Source organism: Trachemys scripta, chromosome 1 (genome assembly GCF_013100865.1).
Source record: "Trachemys scripta elegans isolate TJP31775 chromosome 1, CAS_Tse_1.0, whole genome shotgun sequence".
Lineage (NCBI taxonomy): Eukaryota > Metazoa > Chordata > Testudines > Emydidae > Trachemys > Trachemys scripta.
In genome coordinates, this window is record NC_048298.1 from 99,423,401 (window position 1) to 99,448,628 (window position 25,228).

General features: G+C 45.1%; 2 protein-coding genes across 4 annotated transcripts in view; one reads left to right on the forward strand and one right to left on the reverse strand.

The window, feature by feature from the left end:
* Positions 1–8,432, forward strand: part of ZC3HAV1 (zinc finger CCCH-type containing, antiviral 1) — a 30,383-nt gene extending 21,951 nt beyond the window's left edge. Inside the window, exons 9-12 of the mRNA XM_034778939.1 lie at positions 594–669; positions 2,940–3,070; positions 4,622–4,773; positions 5,798–8,432. Of these exons, the coding sequence (XP_034634830.1) occupies positions 594–669; positions 2,940–3,070; positions 4,622–4,773; positions 5,798–6,105 (667 nt within the window). The 3' untranslated portion in view covers positions 6,106–8,432. The remainder of the gene's footprint in view (positions 1–593; positions 670–2,939; positions 3,071–4,621; positions 4,774–5,797) is intronic.
* A 5,896-nt stretch (positions 8,433–14,328) lies between these two features.
* The window catches only part of TBXAS1 (thromboxane A synthase 1), a 327,489-nt gene continuing 316,589 nt past the window's right edge, over positions 14,329–25,228 (reverse strand). For all 3 annotated transcript variants that reach the window (XM_034778962.1, XM_034778970.1, XM_034778954.1), the window contains 3 exons: positions 20,016–20,153; positions 16,561–16,723; positions 14,329–15,764 (listed from right to left, as the gene is read on the reverse strand). In XM_034778962.1, the coding sequence (XP_034634853.1) occupies positions 15,690–15,764; positions 16,561–16,723; positions 20,016–20,153 (376 nt within the window). In that variant the 3' untranslated portion in view covers positions 14,329–15,689. The remainder of the gene's footprint in view (positions 15,765–16,560; positions 16,724–20,015; positions 20,154–25,228) is intronic.

Sequence of the window (25,228 nt, forward strand, 5' to 3'; positions counted from 1 at the left end):
TAGTTGATTGTTTATAATCAGTAGGAAGGAAACCATAAACTCTCACCTTGTGGAGACTGGGACTCAAAACTGCAGAAGGCCCAAGCAAAGTGAGCTTAATGGTAACAAAAGAGACTTAACCCCTTTAAATGTTGGGTTTGTGTGAGAACCGATGACCTACACCAGAACGATTGGTAGTTTGAGCTCAGTTTGGTGACACAACTCATACCAACAATTGATACTGAGCGCTTTTCTGTCATTTTATGTGCTCAGGCCCCAATTCAGCAAAGCACTTAGGCACATACCCAACTATAAGCATGGAAATAGTTCCCGTTGAAATCGATAGGGCTTCTCTCATGCTTAAAGTTAGATATGTACCAAAGTGCTTTGATGACTTGGGGCCTCAGTTCCTAATTAACAGACATGAGGTTTGGAACACTTTTGACAGGATATGTTACGCATGCTAAACTGAAGATACAGTTTTGAAATGCCTGGATATATTGGGTTACCTTTTATTTATTCTAAATTAGGCAAAACTCTCTAAGTTAATACTCTTAAATATTATGATTTAAAACAAACAAACAAACCAACAATAACTCTCTTGTAATATACAGTGGTGTGGAGCATTCACAGGAAGAATCCATTCCAGCTCACTGGGACAAATCAGCTTTACCAGAATTGGGATACAAGGTATGGAGCTCTTAAGTTTTTCTGTCTGATCATATACAGCTTTCTTAAAATGTAGGCTCTTCTTCAAGAGACACTGCATATTCCCACTTATGGGATAACGCATCACCTTGTGGTGATTTCCGATACAACTTCTTCTAGCAGTATCAGCTAGCGTGCTCTCATGCTCCTCACCTCTCCCCTCAGCGTTGCCACATTCTGAGGGCGAGGCTTTTTAGGGGGCAGAGTGCCTCACAACTTCATTTCCTTCCAACTGCGTGGCTGGACAGATGTGAACCTCTTTGGAACCAAAGATTCTGTTGTGTTAGGTAGTTAGTGTTAGTGGTCAGTTTAGTGATTGATCTTTTTTGGTTCTGTGTTATGGTGGAATTGAGGAAACAGAAGAAGCTGGGATTTAAGAGGTGCGCTTCCTGCCTGGCTGTCTTCCTGGTGTCCGATGACCATGTGTGGTGCCTGGGAGAAGAACATTCACCTTCTGAGCGGATCTTAACTCCCAGAGCATGCGAGGATAGGGAGATTTGCCTGCACCTCCTTTTCCTGAAAGAAGCCCTCAAGGCCAGACCCTCTGGATCCAAGCCCTCCAATCTGAGATCCGTAAGGCCAGTCTTAGCCCCTGTGGTTCCCAGCAGCAAAAGACTGAAGGGTTACAAGAAGCTGCATCCTCTGTCGGGGCTGTATCTGGTCCCTGCAGCTCCTGGAAGGCTGTATAGGGCTGAACCGAGGGCCACATCGTCGGATACCACTGCCCCAGGTCTCATGGAAAGGATGAGCAACAGTTCACTTACTCTTCCCAGTTCCGTACCTCCTGCCATACTGCTTTCCAGCTGTTGCAGAACTCTGCAACTGCAGGAATGGAGTCGGCTTCACTGTCCACTACCGGTTCCAGGAAGATGAATTTTATCAGTCTGTCATAACCGGAGTCGTCAGTGCCTTCGATTACAGCCGTTGTGACACCAAAGGAAATGAGGCACAAGGGCAAAGGAGCCACTGTTAGCAGTGCTGATTTCTATGCATCAGAGCTGTCTGAATCTGATGGATCAGACAAAGGTGCTATGTCCGTGATAGTGAGGGGGGCAGATGGGGTGGGGGTGCGAAAGCGCTCTAGCTGACAGTGCTAGAAGAAGGTTCTCCTGCAAGGCACCACATGGTGGTGCATTATTTCATGTGTGTGACTATGCAGAGCCATCTGGAGCACCTGTTCCAGGTAAGCAACCTTTATTTCAGTGTTGCATGTTCCCTTGTAGATGACCATCCCTTACACGATGTACTTACTATATTAGTAATTGCAATCTTGTGCTTGCTATCACACTAAGATGGGGGAAGGTGGATCTTTGTACCTTCAAGAGCCTTGCTGAGTCAGTGGGGCTTGGTAGGGGTGCAAGGGCTCACTTGTGAATCCCTTATTGCAGGATCAGGGCTTTGGCCTAATCAAGAAGCAGTGACTACGTTAACCCAAGGCCTGGTTAACATCCAGCAATCAAAGCGGGAAGACAGACCCACAAGGCTTTTCAATGCTTTTATTTATTTTATTTTGGTTCTGCTGTCTTCTTTTTGTGTTTGGTTGTGGTCCAAGGGTTCATGCATCCGTGGGCACTGACACTAAATTCAGCTACACAAGATAGCTGCAGGTGGTGAGGCAAACTTATGTTACTTCTGTTCTTGGGTGGAGCCGGTGGGAGTGCAGTATTTTGTGTTCATCGGAGGGTGTACTGGCAGGTGATGATAGGCACGTTGTTCCTAAGGCAGGACATTAAAGATGATCTGAAGGGGGGGGAGGGGGAAGGTTGGGCTTTTTATTCCTGATTATAAAGCCAAACAATGGAGAAGAAGAGGTAGTTTCTTAAATTGTGTGGGGATTTTTGTCTTGCTTTTTAACATCTATTTAGTAGAGCAGGTGGAAATTTTTCACATTTCAAAAATTTGAAATAAAAAAGGAAAAATGTTGACAAACGTTTTGTGACTTCCTCCTCCCCCAGCTCTATTTGGCTACTGTGATTGACATATTGGAGAAAGAAAGCTTTTTGTTGAATCTTCAACATCCCTGCCCCCCATCTCTTTATTTAAAGTATAAGAATTCACAATATTCCCCCACTAAAAACCTCAACAAATCTCCCAGTAAAAGTAGGAAGGCTCAAGTTGATTTTGTGGTGTTTCTAAGGTAAAATACAAGCAGGAACCCCGCCCTGCGTTCAGGACTTGAGCAGTAATAATGTGGTGGTTGTGGTGACTCTGTAAAAGATAGGAGACTGGTTTACATATATTTTCTTTTACAGCTGATCAAACTTCTCAGCTCTTCTGACGAATACAAGAAGGTCCAGGCTGACTTTCAGCGCACAATGCCCAAAACAGTCATTCAAGAGATTCAGAGAATCCAGAACCCGACTCTTTGGAAAGTGTATCAGTGGTATGTGTAAAACATTGCTCTAGTAGGTTAGTACTTGTTAGTTACGTTCAGAGTCCTATGTGAGAAGCCAGTATGCAGCCATGTAAACTGCTGCACAATGCTTTTTAGCACTTGCTTGACCACTGCTTAGCTGAGATCTGCAGCTGGCTGAGGCAGAACTCAGGCAAGATGGAGGTTATTCTGATATTCAAAGCCCTCTGTGGGAGTAGCCCATCTCCCTGAGATACGGCTTGCAGAGGGGGAGAGGCATTATCTCCCATGAGTTGCAGTTCACAAGAACTGAAGTTTGGCAGCCAGTGAAGGAGACCTGCAAGTGCAAATGACAGAATGTGATAGGAGGCACTGTTTGTCAAGCTGGGACACCCCATCACCCAGTTGTCGGGCTTCCCTGTTAGATCAGGTAATTGCAGTGTGGTGGGCTCTGGATTCTGGGCAGGGCCGAGCAAGCAAACAGTCAGTAGCACCTGAGACTCCTGGCTAGGTCAGGCAGTTGCAGTTGGGGTTCTGGCCCTCTGGGTGGGGCAGAACAGCAGTCAGCCTGTAGCCCTTGGGCGGGGCAGGACAAAGAGTCTATGGTCCCTGAGCCTCTGGACTGGGACCGAGAGCAAACAGCAGCCATGCCTACTGGTCTGTGGGGTGTGGTGGGGGAACCTGGCCCCTCCTGCTCCACCGGGTTCTGAACCAGGGCCCTATGAAGCTGGGGACTTCCACTCTAAGGGTTTAGGCATCAGCTTCTGCTACATCCCCTTGGTCACTTCCTACCACAAATTGCACCCCAGGCATCTCCTCGGCTGGTGGCTGCTCGGTGTCCCCCTCATTCCCTGCAGCTGGCGAGTTGCCCACAGTGTAGTCCAGGTCCACGGGCTCTGCTGCTTGGAGTATCAACAGCCCCTCTGGAGGAGCCTGCACTACACATCCCTCTTCCTCCGCAGCCAGCCCCAACTGAGCTGGGCTGCCTCCTTTTATCCAGCTCTTCCACCTGGAGCATGCACAGCAGGGGAAAGGGGGCGTGGCCTCCTGGGCCCACAGTGATTGGTCCGTCCCTGTTGGCCCAGTGCGGGATTGGTACACCCCGTCACACAGAACTTTCACAGTTCTAGTTTAGGGAATTTCTGCAAGAGTTCAGAATGACTTCAAACTCCCCTCTGACTAGGCTTTCTGTCAGTAGGGTGTACATGTGATCACACGCATGCGCGCACACACACACATATATATCCAGGTATTTATCCAACAGCCTGGGAAGGAAGACTAATATTTCTATTCTTAAATATTTTGGAGGCACTTGGCTACAGTCAGAGCCTTATAAGTTCTTACACAGGTATATTTGAGTACATGGTGCATCTCGCTTCTGTTTCTGTTTAAACCAGGCCTTTTAAAAAGCATACTTTTGTGCAATTACTCAATTTTTAAAAAGTATTAAAGTATTTTGCAAAATCTGAACACTCTGCAACACTCATCACAAATAATCTGAGTGCCTGCCTCATCGGAACCTGCTTGGCTAAAATAATCTGGCTCTGCACTGTGGAACTTTGACAATGCTTTTTATTACAGGCAGAAAGAGCAAATGCAGAAGACTAGTGGAGGAAAGGATGTGTGTGAAAGACACTTATTTCATGGGACCAGTAAAAAGCATATCGATGCCATCTGCCAGCAGAACTTTGACTGGAGAATCTGTGGTCTTCATGGGACAGCTTATGGCAAAGGTAATTCTCTACCTCGTGCTCTGCTAACCTTGATTTAGAGAGAACTTTCTCTAGCCAAACAGTAGCTGCAGCAGTAGTTTGAACTTGAGAATGGCAGAGGGAGGAGGCATTCAGCTGAGCTAGGTGTTACCTGTATGCCTAAATGGGTAGTGTTAATGTTAACCACTTAATGTGGCAATGTAACAAACACACTGGGCTGGAGCGCAGGCACTTCTACAGACCTTGGCCTATGTGCTCCACACTGTGCAGTGTAAACCCACTTATTTGTGTGGAAAGATGTGCTTAAGAGGGGAAGGGCGGGAGTGCTGCCCAGCACTATTCCTAGCTCCGGCTGCCACTCCAACTCCACTCTTGGCCCTGCTCCTGCCCCCAGCTGTGGCCCCAGCCTTGGCCCCCTTACTCCTGTCCATGTCCCCCCTCCCCCAAGCCACGGCTTGTCTTCTCTGAACCCCAGGAGGAAGTGGTATTTAGTTGGTCTCTGATGCCATGCAAGTAAACTACACTCCGCTTCAGTATTCCTTCCATCCCTGGCAAATGATACAGTCCCTGCCACTGCCCTATTTACAGCAAAGGATCAACCTATCAAGTGAAACAAAATGGGTTTTAATTTTTTAAACATTTAATCTATTGTTCCAGAGTTTATTCACCCAGTGGGTTGCTTATGATGATTAGAACATTTTGGAAGGCAAGATACTTCAATTTCAAGCTTCCAAAACGTTACTATAAGCTTTGTGTGTATGTGGTGGGATGGGGGTGGGGGCAGACAGCATACTCTAAGAAAGTGGAATTAGAAAAAAACCACTGATAATATCTAACATGTTTTGTGAAAAATCAAATTGTGGTAATACCTAATGATAAATTATGCTGGAAAGGATGCCCAACACACAAGAAATTATTTACAAATCTCTCACCAGCTTCTGATTGATTCTCTCAGTAAACATTAAGATTTTTTTCTCCTTGCAATTCCAATAGTTGTATTACAGGAAGCCAGCAATCTTACCAACTTTATCTTTGTCTACTGCAGGAAGCTACTTTGCAAGGGATGCATCGTATTCTGATAACTATAGCAAGACCGACTCAAACATCAAGACCATGTTTCTGGCTCGGGTCTTGGCGGGGGACTTTACCCTTGGTAGCTCTTCCTATCTTCGTCCTCCCGCCAAGGACAGCGGAAACAATTTCTATGACAGCTGCGTGAACAGCCTTTCGAATCCATCTATCTTTGTCATCTTTGAGAAACATCAGATTTATCCTGAATATCTGATTGAATACATGGACCAGGCGGTGGCAACTGCTCTCTCAATGGCTGCACGTGCTTATTTTCGGAATTGACTTAACTGAGGGGAGTTATTTGTTTAATAAAAATGTGCCCAGTATGTTTTAGATACATTTAGACTCCCCACCCTCTCCTTGTAACAGTAAGCAGGGGTGACTATCTTAAAAAATTTTAGAAAAGCCATAGTATTTTTATGAATTTTTAAAATCCAGTCTTTATTCCTAAATTTCTCTAGTGGGGCTAACTTGTTTTTCCCACTGTTAGTCTGTTCTGGGGGATTTAAGAAATCCAGTAGATGTTCATATGATTCTTGCAATGTGAGATGAAGTAATAGAAAAGCAGATGGTTGTGATGTCATATGAAATTCTTCTAAAAAAAAAAAAAAAAAGTAATTATGTTTTCATTAGTTCTCCCCTAATGAAGTTAGCTGTGAAACTAGTTAGCCAGGGCAGAATCTGCACAAGGCTTCTTGTGGGCAAGCAATTTAATAGTTTCCTTGGACTGTTGCACACACGGACCTCCTGTGGATCACTGCTACCACATCAGGGTGACCTCCTACAACCCTCTACTTGCTAAGGGTTCCTCCTCCTAATACCTCAGGCCTGCTAAGCCCCAAATGTGGGTTACAAATAAAATAATGCAGGAAGCTTTAAATCTGCAGTTACATTAGTTTGATTCAGGATTTGTGATGTTAACATAAATGAGAGAGTTGTGTGTTGTGGTTGGAACAGCGGCAAGCTTAGGTGTGTAAGAAGGGACACCAGAGCAGTTGGTTTGTGTTCTTTCTCCTCTCCAGCGGAACTACTTCAGGCAAAACATCTAAGAATTTCTCTCTCTTACTCTTTTTTCTCTGTTAGACTTTCCTGTAGAATTGACGTTTTTCTGACCTGGTGTGAGAGAGGTGGCTGCTACAGCTTTCTGATATTATCTGTTCCTAGTTGTCAGAGGTGGTATATAGATACATGTTTGCGTTATTTAAAAGCATGATTCTACTTTAAGAATCAGTGTGGGGATCGTGTTTATTGTCTCGGTGGCCCCAGATTAAAAAAGTTTTTACAAGGCTGTTTTTCCTAGCTGTCAGCCCTGCAAACTCAACTTGGGGATCTAAGCGTTGAGCGAGGTTCTTTCCTCCTCCTTTATCAATGCCAATAATAAAGGTTCCGTAGGTCATGTCGTATGTCTTCAGTGACATCTGTGCAAACCCACTATATTCTGTGGAGGCTACACAGGTTTAAGTGATTGGTCCTGTAATTGGAATATAGAAAACAATTCTGTTGATGTTTCAGAAAGGATAGAATCTAGTTCACTATTTATCTTGGCTCTATTCATTCCTGTATGTTAACAGGAGTAAAAAGCAATCAAAACTCTGACGCTAAAATCAGCTGTCTAGTTCTTATAGATGCAAGGAACAGATAGAGTAAATGTACCATTTCACATACAGTAGTTGCATTTCCAAATAGAACTGCACTTCTGAGCTTTCCTCTCTTCTTGGAGGCTTTCCCCTTCCACTTGTTAACTAACGTGTGAATGAAAAGTTAAGCCTGGATTTTTAATACATTCCCTTCTGGGGTGTATTTATGTGCTGGGTAAAGCTCTGTCCAAAAGCCTGCTGCAATATGGGAGAGCAGAAGAAACTTCAGAATCCTAATAATGCCTCTGATTATCACTAGTTAGTTACACTGCATGGATCTCGTCTGACTTCTCCATCTATCTTCTGGTAAAGATTGCAAGCAAGTGCTAAAGCTGGAAACATAGCAAGGACTGATTAAAGGTGGCCCATCCTTGTATGTCAATAAGACTGTCCGTATGTACACAAAATAAACTATAGTGCCTAATGCCCTGCTGTGAACAGATGAGCTACTTAGTTTTGTGATGACGCTGCTACAACTAACAAACGAATGCGTTCTATAGAGCTGTGAGAATTCTGGATGAACCACTAAAGCTTTCCATAACTTTCACTGTCCGTACAGGTTTGTTCTGGTAGGGAAGGGCTTAATAAGGCTTTTATTGGTACCTGGAAACGTAAGCTGCTGTATACTTCTCATTTGGTGACTGAAGTTGAACATTTGCATTGCTTGGAGAGAGGAAACCATTACTCAGGATCCTTCCTCTCCTTTGTAATTGTTGGGAATGGTGGGGTTACAGCAGCTATCTTTCAGTTATAGTAAATGCATTGGCTAGTCATGTATTATAAGTGCCTCAGGATTTCCATGAGGAAAAAATGCGTAACTTGAAGCAGTCTGTAGCCCTTATTCTCAATGTTTTTAATGTTTGAAACTGAAATTGAATCTTCTTATTCTCAGCCGTATGTGTATCTTCTGTGGCAATATGTATGGCTCCTCTTTTTTTAATGCAAATTAAAATATTTTGAACTGAAAACTGATTAAGGTTTTAGTCAAATATTGGCCTCTTTGTATCCTCTAATCCTCTCTAATGTTTCTACCTAGGTGGATCCTTGTTTCTTACTGTGGTAAGTAGCAACAAAGTAGATTCACACTGAATGTCTTTCATGCAAAGCAGAGTAGTTTTTATTGTAAGTTTTCAAAGGTTGAGGAAGCGTCTCCCTCCATCCCAGGGAAAAACAGGCTTTATTGCTTTTTTCATGTTTTCTCATCTTGGGTGCTGAAAATAGCAGCATTAGTTGCGCTTTTTGATTCTAGTGAACTTTCATGTTCAAGTTCTTACAAACTAAGGGAGTCTGTAGAGTCCTCTATGTTTACAGTGCGGTTGGAAATTATTGGCTTTTAAGAAAGGTACTTCATATGAAACCTAAATTATATGCAAACTTATGTTGACTGTCTGAAGTGATAGCCATAGCTCTTAATTGTTTGGAACACGAGTGAGTGGTGTTACAGAGTGGGATGATAGAGGGGTTAGTTTATATGGATTTCTGCCGCAGCCCTATCCTGGGAAGGCATATGGAAGGTGGGCTAAACAAAAAACTGGCTTGACAGTAATGCAGTCTGCAGCACAGTAGGGCACTTCAGCATTTTATGACCAACCTGCTGCGTATATTCTGGAAACTGAGTCTACCTATTAACTTAGTATTTCAGGCTTGCAAGATATTCAGCTTCTGCCTTGATTTATAGAGCTTTGATAACAGAGTCTGTTAGCTAAGAACTATGTGGGGAATGACAGGAGAGGTGTGAGCATTTCATCTTACGTTATTGCAAGTCTGATACCTGCAGCCAGGGCCTGATCTGAGGGCTGAGTGAAGGCCAGCTCTGTTTATACATGAGAGGGAGAGGTAGGTGTGTGTGTATGTGTGTGTGTGTGTGTGTGTGTGTCTCTCTCTCTATATATATATAGAGAGAGAGAGAGAGAGTTTTGTTCATGTTTGGATTAGAAGTGGGGACTTTTAAGAAAAGGTTTCCAGAGGAGGCGGTCAGACTTTCATGCAAGGCAGGACCTAGAAGCATGGACACAGGGCAGCCTTAAGGAGAGGACATCAGTAATCATGGAAATGAAGGTAATGGGAGACCTCTGTGGCTCAAGTTAAAGTACTTTATTTTAGGAGGAAGGTCAGGGAAATGGGGAGGTTACACAGCTGTTGGGGGTAGTTAATTAACCATTGGATCAGTGCATGTCATAGAAACTGAACAGTAAATAGGTCAGGCCTCTTGTTCAAAAGTGCCTTGAATGATTTCCAGATGCCTTCTCCATTTTTAAGTGAGTATTGCTGTGGGAGTCAGCTTAGTTTTAAAGATACTAACAATTGAGGAAATCCTGCCAACTGCTTGAAGAGGGGTGGCAAACTGCAGCCAGGCAGAGAGCAAGCGTCTCCGATCCGACTTGATGTCTGTCTAAAAGAAATTAGCTTGTTGCCCGGTGCATAACTTTCCTCAATAACAAGGGGGAGAGATTCAGCTTTATGAGTTGACCTCTAACCCTTCCAATACAGGTGCTATTATTAAGGCCTGGGGGAACAATAAATATATGCTAAACAAATCAGCATCTATGGTAAAGTTCAGGTGGAAAGTCCATTTTACTCATAGAATAGGAAGCAGAAAATGTATCTAAAATATTATTTTGTGAAGTGACTTTCTACTATGCTGCAGAACTAAAGTAGATAAAATTTCATGTGTAATCCAGAGTAATAGAAATTCCCCCTCCTGAAAAGTGCTCTGTGAACTACTCCATTGCCAAAGTTCTCTATCCCAATACAGTTCTATAAAAACACACTTTTAAAGTTACAGCTTTTAGCATTGATTGGAAAATGTGAATTCCCTGAAGATGTTTCATTGTTAGGTCCTAGTCACTTCCAGACGGATGACAGAAAGCAAAGACTCTTCTAAAGTAGTCACATGTAATTTTAAAACAAACCTGCAGCCAGACCGTGCAAGGCATAAAGCATCTATACTTTCTCTAGAGAAGTTAGACATTCACCTCTTTCCTTGCTGAAGTGGTGTCTCTCTCTAAACAAGTGTGCTAAACCTGAAATATTAGGCAATCACTCTGAGCCACAGATGAAAGATAAATTGAAGTAAACTGACTTTTTAGCCTTGCATCTATAAACAAAGAGGTAATGTGTAGCTTTCCCTGTTACTTTAAGGAGTGCCAGCGGGCCCTGATCAGGATCATCTCATTGTGAAATGTGAGTACAGCACCTGAAACATTAGTCCCTGCTCCAAGGAGTAACGATCAGTCTGACCCTTTTATAGACCCTCCAACTATAGTGCCATGGGAGCAATAAGCTGCCCTCATGCTCAGGGCCACAGTTCCATTACAATGGGAAGTTCAGCCTGTTTGTAGCATTGAGGCAGAACTAGACCTATCAGCCTCTAGCGCAGGGGTGGGCAAACTATGGCCCACCGGGCTGTGTCCAGCCTGTCAGACGTTTTAATCTGGCCCTTGAGCTCCAACTGGGTACCGGGGTCAGGGGCTTGCCCCGCTCCATGCATGATGTGGCTCCGCACGGCTCCTGGAAGCAGCGGCATGTCCCCATTCTGGCTCCTATGTGTAGGGGCAGCCAGGGGGTTCCACACACTGCCCCTATCCCAAGTGCCGCCCCCGCAGCTCCCATTGGCCAGGAACCACAGCCAAGGGAAGCTGTAGGAGCCGGGAAGGGAGACATGCTGCTGCTTCCTGAAGCTGCTTGCTGCTCAGAGCCTGCACCCTTGACCTCCTCCTGCGCTCCAACCCCCTGCCCCAGCCCTGATCCCCCTCCAAACCCCTCATCCCCAGCCAGAGCCCTCACCCACTCCCGCACCCCAACCCCAATTTCACAAGTATTCATGGCCTACTAGTCAAAAAGTTTGCCCACTCCTGCTCTAGCAGCATGGGAAGCCACCACCTCCTGAAGTTCTACCTGCCCCCACAGCAGCAGCCAGTGCAGCTGGGCTTCTTTGCTGTGGCACCGTGAGGAAAAGTTCCAAACGATTTCAAATTTCTAACACATCAGCTCAACAACGTGTCCCAGCAACGAGTGCGCTTGCAGGCTTCGGCAGCCAAGCAGCTGTTTCTCTGCTTCACCTCCTCTTATCGTGTGTCTTGATAGGAAGCTCAGCTTTAGGGCAGGCTGCTGTTTTCCCCCTCATCCCCTTTTCCAGAAAAGTGGCAGACGGGATTGGAAAAGCTGCCTTGAGGCAATGACAGCTTCCTGTATCTCAAGTCAGTGAGGGGCGGGAGCAACATCAGAAGGGCAGCTCGCAGTGTCATTTATTATCCCTTTTCTGACCCTCAGGGCATAGTTCGATGGCAAAGATGAGCTCATCTCCCCATCATGCTTCATCAGTGGTGGAGCGAGGATCACCAAGTGCTGTTGTATAACAAAGTTGGTGGTTGCCAGGCCAGCAACTACCATTTAAAAGGAAGCAGTGGGGTACAAGACTCTTGATTTGTCCCGAAGCATTCTTTCCCTCTTAACCTTCTAGTTGCCACACTAGTCCAAAGACACTGACTGCCTCCGAGTAGAATTAACAAAATGGTGGCTAACTTTCAGATTCAGAATTCTGGCTTAACCTGCACTTGTGGGGAAAAACTGGCTACCTCAAAATGGACAAGTCACTACAGCTGGCACTTACTTCCTTTGCAACCAGCCCTGTATTCAGGAACGGGCAAGCTGGTATTAACATACTAGCTGAAAAGTCCTGCAAGACAGTCACTGTATTCTTAGTTAAGCCACTAACCTGCATTTGAGTGGTTCTGAATGAAAATATACATATCAGTTTTAAGTATCTGACAACCCAAGTCCCTTCAGTAATGCCTGTTTCCATGCCTTAGAACCCAATGCACTGTATCAATTATGCTGATCTGTTTTCTTACAATTTTTTTTTAAATTCCAGTGGACGTGTTGTGGTAGCTCCAGTCCCTTGGATAAAGATGGCAATAAATAGGTGATTTGGTAAAGTGTACAACTAAGAGGTTTTGGCTCTAAAGTGTGTGTTTAAAAATGAAGAAAGGGAGGACCTACTACTCTACGGGTGGGGGGGAGCAGGAGAACACTGTTGAAAGAAAACTTGGAGGCTAACTTTCTGATGTAGATAGCAAGAAAAGGACAAACTTTTTCTTTAAGTCAAATGGAGGGGAAAAATCTATAATGAGACACTACACTATTCCAGTTTACAGGTATAATTTAGAATCACAACCACAAATAATATGCTATTGAAAAAAATGAGGCAAAATAGTGCATATGGGTACATGCTGCATCTTTTGAGGGTATGTCTACACTTACCTCCGGGTCCGGCGGCAGGCAATCGATGTTCTGGGATCGATCCCGGAAGTGCTCGCCGTCGACGCTGGTACTCCAGCTCGGCGAGAGGAGTACGCGGCATCGATGGGGGAGCCTCCCTGCCGCGTCTGGACCCGCGGTAAGTTCGGACTAAGGTACTTTGAATTCAGCTACATTATTAACGTAGCTGAATTTGTGTACCTTAGTCCGAAGTGGGGGGTTAGTGTGGACCAGGCCTTAGATAAGACCATTAACTCAATAGCTCATTTCATAGGCACACTGAGTCATTTAAACTCCAGCATGGTAAGGGTGGAGCATTAACTATCAGGCCTATAATCCATAGTTACTACCCTAGAACTCAAGCTAGAAGAAAATTCCATCACAGAAATAAACACAAGCCTTGGTAAGGAAGCTGAGAGCATGAATTTTAAAAGTGTGGTCACAATGACCAGCAAGAGATGAAAGCAGCATGTGCCAATCATACCAGTCTCAATGTGCCATATGCAAGCAAGAGGCGGTAGATGGAAATCATGGAGCAGCAGCAGTCCTATACTAGAGCTCCTTACTCAATATCATTTGTACCTTATCTGCAGAGAACTTTCACGCAGCAGCAGAAAAATATATTGCAGCTGTTTTTGTGTCTACCATGCAAGAGAGATGGTGTTTCCTCTAGCATAGCTTTAGAAAAGAAGGGTTCCTGGCTCAGCTGAAGCTGCTGCAGCAGAAGCCCAATTCCCAAAGAGAGCCAGTGTGGCTTTCCCTCCCTCCCTCCCCTCCATGTCAACTAGCAACAGGTGTTATTTTTTTAAAGGGCAATCTGAGGTTAAGTTTAAAAAAGCCCAGTGAGCTTTTGTTAAAAGTACGCATGAGCGCTCAGGTGGCTGGAACTTGAGGAAATTTAATTTCACAGTGGAGGAAATAATATTTTTGGCAAAATGAATAAACTTCACCAACCTCCTCCTTTCCTTTTGTTCATGATCTCAGTGCGCAGTGGAAACAAAAGTAGGGCCCTATGTTTAAAGAAAATAATATACATCTCCCCCCAAAACTTGGAGGGCTGCCTCTTTATCACCCCACTCCAACTGAGACCTACCTTCTTCAGTGGGTAGAACTTCCTCTAGTGATCTGTAATGTCATCGGCGCTGCTAGTCTGCCTAGGAAGGGACAAGTGCCCACATCCTCAAAGGTGTTTAGGCTCTTTGACTTCCATTGAAATCAGTGGAATATCTTTGAGGATCTGGGCCACAGTTCCTTGAGGCTTAAGACAGCAGTAGAAGCTGGTGGGAATTCTAATCCTGCTGCAGCTGTCATGGTCAGTGTCCCAGTTTGAAGGATGCTCCATGACACTCCACTAGCCCCCCAAGGACCCAGGGGCCTGCAACAGGGACACACACAAAAACTTGGGCCTATGACAACTTTCTTCCTTTTTCTCAATTTCCCCCCCAGGCTTGGGCATGGAGTAAACTTTCTGCCTCTATCTAGGTATCATGCGCCCCCCAAAACTGCAGCGGAAGAGACAGTTTTCTCCATATGCACAAATATGGAAGAATTCCAAACATGGACAAATTGGTTTTAGCTACTGCAGATGCGGTGGGCAAACAGTCCTGAAGAATCAAGTAAGTGTTGCCTTTGCTTGGGCTGTGAAGACATGCAGGCAGCGTCTGGGCCTAGCATTCACCCATGTTCTTTCCCTATGTGGGTTGAGTGAGGCACAAGTTTGTGAAGTGACTTGTTGCAGGGTCACCTAAGGAGTTAATATAGCTATTGGAACTGATTTTCCTGGCTCCCAATCCTTGGCTTCAAGCACTAGCTCATAGAATATTAGGGTTGGAAGGGACCTCAGGAGGTCATCTAGTCCAACCCCCTGCTCAAAGCAGGACCAATCCCCAAACAGATTTTTACCCCAGTTCCGTAAATGGCCCCCTCAAGGATTGAACTCACAACCCTGGGTTTAGCAGGCCAATGCTCAAGCCACTGAGCTATCCCTCCCCCACATGCATATTACTGAATAGTATTTAGAGAACCTTGGAATATACAAGTTTGAAGTGTTTAGGAGGACTCACAGAATTTTAGGGTTGACCTGAAGATAGTGGCACAGCAGGAGTTTTCCCAGCATGGCATGACACTTTTCCTTTCTATGCATTTCAGTTGGCACTACTCTTGGTCAGCTCATTGGATCAAAGGAAATGAAGGAGGCTGCAAAATGTAATAGCAGTCTACAACATTCTTTGGTCTGGTCCTGCTTATAGGAACTTAAGTGCTGTACAGACATTTACCATGATTTTTAAATCCACTGTAACAAAAGTTACATAATAATACTAGCATATTTCATCCAAATGTCTCAGAGCTTTACAAAAGGTGAGTAAGCATTATCTTCATTTGACAGATACAGTGAGGTTAGGCTGTCTGCTCAAGATCAGTCAATAGCAGAGTTCAGAGTAGGACCCAGGTATCCTGATTCCTAGTCCTTGCTGTTACTACTACATATGTTGCCCTTCAGAGTTTATTGTGACAAAGGGCTGTTGTTAAAAGGTGTTAGCTAACAAGCTATCATTCAACATATTACAGAAATCTACTGAAGGTGAGGAAGTGCAGACTGGTAAGATTGTCACATTGGAGCCTGGACAAACTCCCATGTAGATGTGAAATGAAGTGGGCCCTGCTATGACCACTAAGGTTGATGAAAAGTGGGAGGCTTTTTCAGATACTATTCACAGTAATGTGCTTGGGTAAAACTTAGGTAAAACTTTCCAAAGTACTTAAGTCCCATTTTCAAAAGTGACTTAGGAGCCTGAGTCTCACTGAAAGTCAGCAGGATTTTGGCCCACACATTTAAAGTCCCATTGACTTTCAATGAGATTTAGGCTCTCAAATCACTTAAGTACTTTTGAAAATGTTACCCCCAATCTATCAGTGAGCCACTGAGCAATGGATCACCTCCTTGGAGGCTTTCAGAATGGGGTTTTTGCTCTATCGAGGTATTATCTTAACATAGACTCCGGTTTTTGGTGCTAATGACGATACAGATGTCAACTGCAAAGGAATCTGAAAAAGAGAAAATAAATGACATATTTTATACATTTACTCTTTCACACACTGTGTGCACGTGCGTGTAAAGATTCACAAGTACAAACTGATGATTAACTCATACAGACGTTGTGGAAGTTGTAAAATGTCCTTTTTACAGCCAGTTGTTGGCAGTATAATGGTAAAAATAATTTATACCTAGAGGGTTAGACAATGGATGTCCAGATACCTTACAAATCTAAATAAAATAAACTGCTGTAAGCTCTAGAGTTATTAAATGTACAGTAGGTGCACACACAGAAGTACCAGCATACTCTGATAAACACACTGGTGTAAAGTGACATAGACTATTGACACCAGCGGAGGATCTGGGGTGTCGGCTCTGGTTTATAAAGTTTGTTTTATTTGCTAAATGACAAATCAAATTATATTTTGATTAAAGTACAGGTCTGTCGCATCTTACGCGCATTTAACATGCGCGATTTCAGCTTTACGCGGTCGGTAAAAACAAAAAAAAAAGAGAAAAATACCTATTTTAATACTGTACCTGTAGTGCGGGTGATTCCGCCCGCCATTACACTCAATGTAATTTTGACTATACACGGTTTTCGCTTTATGCACTGACCGCGGAACGTAACCCCAGCGTAAGATGAGACAGACCTATAATGTGATTCAGCCACTTCTATTATACACATGTGCCTGTTAGTTTTTTCCCATGACTGCACTATGACACACCACTGGCCCTCTATAGAACAGTCTGTCAGTTTACAAGAGAGTTTACAGGTGTAGTCCATAAGTTGCCATATATACAAACCTGGGTCTCGGGACTGGTTTCAAATCTGAACTTCTGCAAGATCCGGAGCAGGGTCATCTTGATCTCCAGCAAAGCCATCCTCATGCCAATGCAGCTGCGAGGTCCTGCCCCAAACGGGAGGTATGCAAAGGGATGCTGCTGCAGTTTGGCCTCCGCTGTGAACCTGCAAGGTGGGTAAATTGGAAACCAGCTCAAGAAACGGTTTTCATACTGATGTGCTTTTCTACTCCCATCTTGAGAAAGCTGGATTTAAATTGGTCTCGGTAAACAATTCTCAAGGGGACTGTTAGCAAATTCTTCTCTAAACTAAAATGTCCTTTGTCAATGAGTAGTCCTCCCAGCAGGACAAACAGACTTTCTTTCTCATTTTTAAAAGTCTGGCTTTAATGAACTGCCCTCACTAAACACTCATTATCTGAGGAAACTACAGAACACTAATTCAGGGGTTATAGCAACCCAGACCCTATGCATAAACTAATGGCGAAATTACTGCCTGCCTATGCCAAGAGCAAACTAATGAATCCTGATCTAGAATGAGCAAGAATGCTGCCTCTGCATTGCAAAAGCAATGTAAATTGACAGAGCCTGCCTGGGATTCTCTTCAGGATGGACAATGAGAAAAACAGGAATATGAAAGCAGGGATCTGATTGGCTGAGGAAGAAGGCTCTTATTGCACAGATGTAGCCCACTGTTTTATGTGTGCTCCATCCATAGAGGAAGTAGGGGATTTAGGTTTTTAGCTCAAACTGAAGGCAGCATGCTCTTCATTCTGGAGGTGCCCAGTTCAATGCTAGTGAGGACTAAGGTGGCAGTCATCCAGAAGAGGACCGGGTAGCTAATTCTTTTAAAATACCCAATAAAAACATTGGAAATACATATTAGAAAAAAGGCACAATTTTTTAACTGCGAGGAGGAGTGGAACAAACTACCAAGGGATGTGGTGGACACTCTATCCCTTGTAGTCTAGCCTTCCAGAAAAGCAGCCAGTCTGGCTTTGGAGTTTTAGCCAGACAAGGGATTGGGCTCAGTGCACTCAGCAATCCAGCTGAAATCTAGGGCCTTTTGCCCTTAAAATCTATGCACATTCTAGAAAAGCAACAACATTTCAAGGGGTGCTATTGTACTAGATATCTGCTCTTACTGGGCCAGGCCAGCAAGAACTGCCCTAATGCCAGCTACATACCTGTAAGGGCACTTGCACTGGTGCAAGGTGGTGGGGGGGGGCAACAAGCCTCCCCTCCACGTGCATACCCCGTGCAAGGAACCAGCCACAGTTGCAGCCCCTGCACTTGGGTCTGGAAAGGTCCAGAGAAAGGCAATGAACACAGTAGGACTTAAATATGCTGAGAGCTTTTGAAAGCTATTTCAAGACAGATTTCCTGGAAAGGAAAATCATCATGTGCTGTTTGTATTAATGGTAGCACCTAAAGGCCTCAAAGAGAGAATGGGACCCTATTGTCTTAAGCACTGTACAAACACATAGTAAGAGACACCTCCTGCCTAAGGACAGAAAGGACTTGAGCGAGATATTCAGAATTATGCCATGTGTAGTGAAAACTGGCCAGTCTCCCCATTTTTAGTATGTCCCATAATACAAGACTAAGGGCAATAAATTTAGAGCTAATAAATTCTTCTTCATGCAACATAAGCAGTCTGAGGATGGTTCACGAGCAGAAGGTCAGAGAGAAAAATACCAGAGTTGGATTATTATTTTTTTGGAGAGCGAGCGAGAGGCCTAATTTTATGACCACTACCAATACTGGCAACCTATGCAAACTAAGGTGAGTCTATGGGTAATTGTACCTCCTGCTTCAGGAAGAGGTGAAGAAAGAAATTTGCCTCAGCTTCACCATGCACAGCACTGCACATCTGGTCGAGTGCATTATAGTTCCCATCCCCCAAACACTTTCCTTTAAAGCACTCCTTACTGAACACTTCCAGAAGCTGGGGTAGATTATATGGTCCAATGGTCAATGGAAGACCCAGACATGACATCTGCCACTAGAAAGATCATTGCCGCACTTCTCATCTGTCCCCAAGAATACAACACAAATTCTCCTTTCTCCTGAAAGAAGGTTTAATAGGCAGCAGCTTTAAAACAAACAAACACAGTCAACCTGTGGAACTCTTCGCCAGAGGATGTTGTGAAGGCCAAGACTACAACAGGGTTCAAAAGAGAACTAGATAAATTCATGGAGGATAGGTCCATCAATGGCTATTAGCCAACATGGGCAGGGATCTGTCCTTAGTCTCTGTTTGCCAGAAGCTGGGAATGGGGGACAGGGGATGGATCACTTGATGATTACCTGTTCTGTTCATTCCCTCTGGGGCACCTGGCATTGGCCACTGTCGGAAGACAGGATACTGGGCTAGATAGACTTTTGGTCTAACCCAGTGTGGCCATTCTTATGTTCTGACCCCAGTGCTGCCCCTCTTTATGGGCTAAGACAACTAGTATACAAGATGGACTGTTCCAAGAGGATTCCGCTATACAAACTCACTTATATGTACAGTTACATTAGTCCTTCAGAGCTAGTCTTAGAATGTCTGCATCACACCCAGTGTGTTTGAGAAGCTAGCACTCTGTATTCGAACTTTCACAAGATGGCAACTTGAGATGTGGGTCTTATCAGCTGTGTCCACTAAGCAAAACTGTGCTTCTACATAGTATTTGATCTGCAATAATTCCAAGTGCACTTTTTGTCTGCTAACCTCTGCAGCTGCAGGATAGTCTCTTCTCCATGCAGTTGTTATACAAGCAGAACACAGTTAAGACCCAGTTTGAAAGTGAGAAAAGCTTTACATGAAAGTCTGTCCTGCAAGCAGGATGGAGAATTTGGAATCCTATCCTGCTCCCCTTAAGCCAAAACTCCCATTGGCTTCAGGTACAGGATTAAGTACCTGGCCGCACACCCAGACTGTTCCAAGATCTCAGACAGAAGGCTGCTCTGAAACAGCCCTGGGCTGGAGGAGAATTCTGGGTAATTACATGCAAATGAATACAATGGGTAGCCTATTTTTCTTCAGAATTTCTATATCCAGGAGTGGCCAAAGGAGCAGCATTTGAACAGGAACAGGTTATACCCATGCCAAGTAGGCAACCACAGACATGGCATTGCTTCTTATTTAAGTCTCATCTACCAGTAGCCAACTACTTTGGTGGAGGTGATGCTGGATATAGTGTCTATCCACTCCACGTTAACAGCTGATTGCTGGGGCTGTGTTGGGTTCAGGAATTATGCAGCAAAGGGGGTTGCTTGGTGTGTTCACTTGAATATCCATACACTGAATGCACTTCCAGTGCATGGGATCAGCATCCTGGGAGCAAAGTGCTTACACACATAGGGCTCTTTTTTATTAGCCACACAGGAAACAGCATGTAAGGCAGGACTTTGTTCTAAATGGTCTAAATAAGGACAATGGTACAAGAGATGAGGAGCATTATCCCACATACCTCTCAGGGATGAATTTCTCAGGTTCTGGCCAGAACTCAGGGTTATAATGTAGAGGTCCAACTGCAATTTCTATTACAGCGCCAGCTGGAATATGCTGTCCCATCACTATGCAGTCCTTCGATGTCTCCCGAGTAAACCTGCAACAGTTAAATGTCACCGACCCCAAATGAGTAAGAATAAAAGTACAAAGGCAGGGTGTTGAAAGCAGCCATAGAATAAGTCATCTCTGTTGGTCTTACAATGATAAGGGAAGCAAGATGGTGGTTGTGACGTTGCACTCTATATGATTTTATGAAAATATGCTAGTGAGTGTGAATATAATGTAACTGGAATATGCTTCATGCAAAAGGTTTCTTGTAAAGTATCATTACAAAGCTTATAATCTACTGAGTGTGGTCAGCCTATTTGTATAAATATACCACTCTTATATCTGAAACTAGGAATACGAAATATAACTCTGAGGGCCTATTATAATTATGCAAAATGTGGGCCATTAATGATAGTTTGGAATCTTGATGGCTCCCAATAACCAGGACCATTGTCTGTAGATGGCTTTGTTTTACTGGTAAGTCTTCCTGTATACGTGTGTGCTGGCAAGTGGGTAATGAAGTCTTATAGTGACATGTTATCATGTCACCTGAACTGGAATCCATCTTTAACCTGGTGCTTTTTCATTTAGTAGGAGGGGTGGGAACCCAGAGAGGGACAAAGGATTCCCGCCTTATGCAAAAAATATATAAGTGGGTGGAACAGAACAAAGGGGCTGCAATCATGAGAAATCCCCTAGCTACCACCAGAGCTGGAACAAGAGCTGTACCGGGGAAAGGATTGTGCCCAGACTAGGAAGGCGTCCAGTCTGTGATAGAAGCTTATTGAAACATCTGGGGGTGAGGTTTTATCTGTATTCAGTTGTCTTATTGTATTAGGCATAGACTTACATGTTTTATTTTATTGTGCTTGGTAATTCACTTTGTTCTGTTTGTTACTACTTGGAACCACTTAAATCCCACTTTTTGTATTTAATAAAATCACCTTTTACTTATTAATTAACCCAGAGTATGTATTAATATCTGGGGGCAGGGGGAGAGGAAACAGCTGTGCATATTTCTCTATCAGTGTTATAGAGGGTGAACAATTTATGCGTTTACCCTATATAAGCTTTATACAGGGTAAAACAGATTTATTTGGGGTTTAGACACCATTGGGAGTTGGGCATCTGAGTGTTAAAGACAGGAACACTTCTTAAGCTGCTTTCAGTTAAGCTTGCAGACTGTGGGATGTGGTTCAGACCTGGGTCTGTGTTTGTGGCCGGCAAGCGTGTCTGGCACAACCAGGCAGGGTTCTGGAGTCCCAAGCTGGCAGTAGTAGTCTTGGCACATCAGTTGGCAGCCGCAAGGGGGTTTCTGTGATCCAACCCGTCACAGTGGTCACTGGTAGATAAGCAGAGCAGCAGTCGCTTGCCACACAAAGGGTGTTTACAATCATCTTCACCAGAAAAACAGAGAGCATGGACTTTTCGGGGAACTGCAAATGAAATATGGATCTTTGCAGCGCTAGACTTCATCTATCCCAAATTGGTAACTGTTGCTGCTATAGGTGGGTCTGGTAGCACTATTATTAAGGTTACCTGACATTTCCCATTATTAGACCCTGTTTTCACTTGCTTATAACTTTGTCAAACTTTCCATTTGGACTCTAATTTCCCATGCCAGGCATCTGCCTCAAGCTGAAATTTTTGAAAATGTCAGCCAAAATAGTTCCGTTGTTTTTGAGAACGAGGCTAAGGGGAAAATATATTGTTTTGCCCACGTTAAAAAGTTCTGGTGACGTTTTCTTTGGGAAGTGCTAGCATCCCCATATTCTGGAGCAGGGACTGAAATTTGGGAGAGGTTGCCCTTTGTATCAGGGCTGTATTGCTGCTGTCTTTGTGAAAATGGGCCAAGTTATAAGCCTTTGAAAAACTGCAGTTTGCATAGGCTCAGTCGAGACTTGCTAGAGTTTAATAGCTAAAAATCTCCAAAGATTCTGTCTGCACTGTGCATGCTACCGCCCAGGCCTGAGCAGGACTTTTTCTGCAATTGTAGCTGAGCTGCTGCAGGCTGGCTCCAGACACAAACTGAGAACAGGGAGCATGTCTCTCCGGTGCTCTCAATGCCCCCCTGTTGCGCTCAGGCAATGAGTGGGAGGAAGCATCCTGATTTGAAAGCAGAGGGGATAAAAACTAGACCAGGGGAGGGGATGCAGAGGTGAGGGGAGCAGAGTGAGACAAGGAACTTGGAGGGTTGGGGGTGCCTGGTACTGGAGGTTGGTGGACACGAAAGTGGGAGATGGAAACTTGAACTAGGGGTAGAGAGATTGGGAACTGGCTGGGCAAGCAGACTGGGACTGGCAGCAAAATGGGGGAGATCGATCAAATGAAGATTTAGGGACAGAGATTGGGACTGGCTGTGCAAGGAGATGGAATCAGTGGGGTGGAGGGGACAGATCTAATGAGGAGCCAAGATGTGGGGGAAAGAGACTGTCCCCATCACCAGCTCCTTGTCCCAATGGGACTGGACAAGGAGCCTGAGAACAGAGACTGAGAACCAGTGGGGATGGCAAATGTGGTTGAAGGGAGAGGTAGGAACTGGAGGCCAAGGGGGCTGGGAGACCGAGCAGAGGAGGAGGTAATGAACTGTTACTGTCTGGGCAAGAAGACTGGGGACTAGGAGGTGGGAGGGCATGGGAGAAAATGGGAATAGGTGGGCAAGGAGACTGGAAGGGTGGGGTGGTGGGGGAGTGGAATGGAGACTCCAGAGGGGAAAACTATGATTGGTTGGGCAAGGAGAGTGGGATTTGGATAAGAACCTGAACTGGGTGGGTAAGGAGAAAGGAATTGGGATGAAAAGTCAGGAATGGGGAAGAGAGAGGACTGAGGAGGGAACAGGGCAGAAGGGATCAAGATTGGGGGGAAATGGACAGAAGAGTCTGTGCCCACAAGAACACACTGCCCTCCAGAGCCTGGGACGGAGCCAAACATTCCATTCTGAGCCTCACCATTCCTCTGTTGTCAGCAAATATCTATGAAACCCACCAGCAAAATGTCTCACCTCTCTCTAGTGCTGGTCCACAGACAGAATGGCAACCTACTACTGCTATCAACCAGTTACTCAGTTCAGGAGGCAGAGGTCTGAGCAGTGGATAGGGTTGCCAACCCTCCCGGTTTCGCCGGGAGTCTTCCGGAATCAGGCCTTATCTCCCAGGGGCTACTGAAGCCAAACCGGGAGATTTTAGGTACTAAAAGTCCAGTGGCGCAGTGGGGCTAAGGCAGGCTCCCTGCCTGCCCTGGCCCCATGCTGCTCCCAGTGGGGACAGGGGTATCTCTGTGTGCCCCAAGTGCTAACTCTGCAGCTCCCAGGGGCCGAAGGGACATGCTGGCTGCTTCTGGGAGCAGCGAGGGGCCAGGGCAGGCAGGGAGCTGCGCCACCACCCAGGAGCCCTCCCAGGTAAGCGCCTCTCAGCTGAAGCATGCACTCCACTCCCTCTCCTGCACCCCAACCCCCTGCCTCAGGCTGATCCTGGAGCCCCCTCCCACACTCCGACCCGTTGGCCCCATCCCAGAGCCCGCAACCCCTACCACACCCCAACCCTCTGCCCCAGCCTGGTGAAAGTGAGTGAGGGTGGGGGAGGGCGAGCGATGGAGGGAGGGGAGATAGAGTGAGTGGGGCGGGACCTCAGAGAAGGGGCGGGGCAGGAGGCGTGGTAAAGGTGTTTGGGTTTGTGTGATTAGACAGCTGGCAACCCTAGCAGTGGATCCAAAGGTTCCAGCAATGATGATGGTCCATGTGGGTATCAGTATGATGCTACATGATGGAATTTCTGGGTGTTTTTTTTTTTTTCAGTTTGCTTTTTTATAAACATAGGAAATTACTCGTAGAAAAAATTAATGCTGCAAAATCAAAAGTCAGGAAATCCAGTATTAAGGTGCCTGTGCAACCTTAATTCTGCCTCCTTATGCATATGAATTATGATACAACAGGGGTCCCCAACGCAGTGCCTGCGGGTGCCATGGCGCCCGCCATAGCATCTATGTGCGCCCGCCTACTAGCCGCTGGAAAAGCAGCCGCCGAGAAGGGTAACGTCAAGAAGCGTCGCCGCTGAAATGCCGCTGATTTTCAGCAGCATTTCGGCGGCGACGCTTGTTGGTGTTGCTGCTTCTCGGCAGCATTTCGGCAGCTGCTTGTCCAGTGGCCACGCTCCTCGGTGGCTAGTCGTCAGGCACCCGCCACACTGAAAAGGTTGGGGACCACTGTGATACAACCTATAGGGGCTGGGACTAGGAGTGTGGAGGGTGCTTCAGCACCCCCTGTCTTGAAGAGGTTTCCATCATATCCAGGGTTTACAGTTTGGTTCAATGGCTCTCAGCACCCCCACTATACACATTGTTCCAGCGCCCCAATACAGCCTTTCATTAATGATGCCATAGTACTTTTTTCACAGGACCCTTGCCCTCATTCTTTGGAAATGAATTGGGGTTGTGTGAAGGAGGCTGTTGTCTGTAAGATGCCTCCTCCATTTGTTGCAGTAGCTAGAAGACGTGTAGTGAATGAGACAGGGGATTGCAGGAAGGGAAAGGATGATCTTATGGGTAAGGCAGTTGAGTGATGCTCTGGAGAACTGGATTCCATCCCTGCCTCTGCCACAGAGTTCCTTCCTGATTCGGGACAAGTCCCTTATACCAAACTTTTCAGAGTTGGTCACTAATTGTTATGTTCCTTATTTTCTGGGTACCCAACCTGATACCCTGGGGTCTGATTTCCAGAAGTGCTGTGCACTCAGCTGCAACTGCAGTCAATAGGGGAGCTGGGCTTGACCACAAAGTGCTGTGTAATGCTAAGCACGCTGAAAAAATCACTCAGGCACCCCAAATTAATGGACACTTTTAAGTTTAATCTCTTTGTGCTTCAGTTCCCCATCTGTAAAATGGGGACAATACCACTCCCTCACCTCACAGGGGTGTTGCGAAAATAAATTAATTAATGTCTGTGACTCTCTCGGCTATATAGTGATGAGCTCATAGAAAAACCCATGAGGGAATTAATAATTCTGTTTTCAGAGCACAGTTTGAATAATGTGCAGTAAATGAGACCTGGGGCCGCACACTGAATGATGAGGAATGAAAAAAAAGATTGAATAGCTGCTCACTAAGTGAGCACCATCCATCCTGTGCACC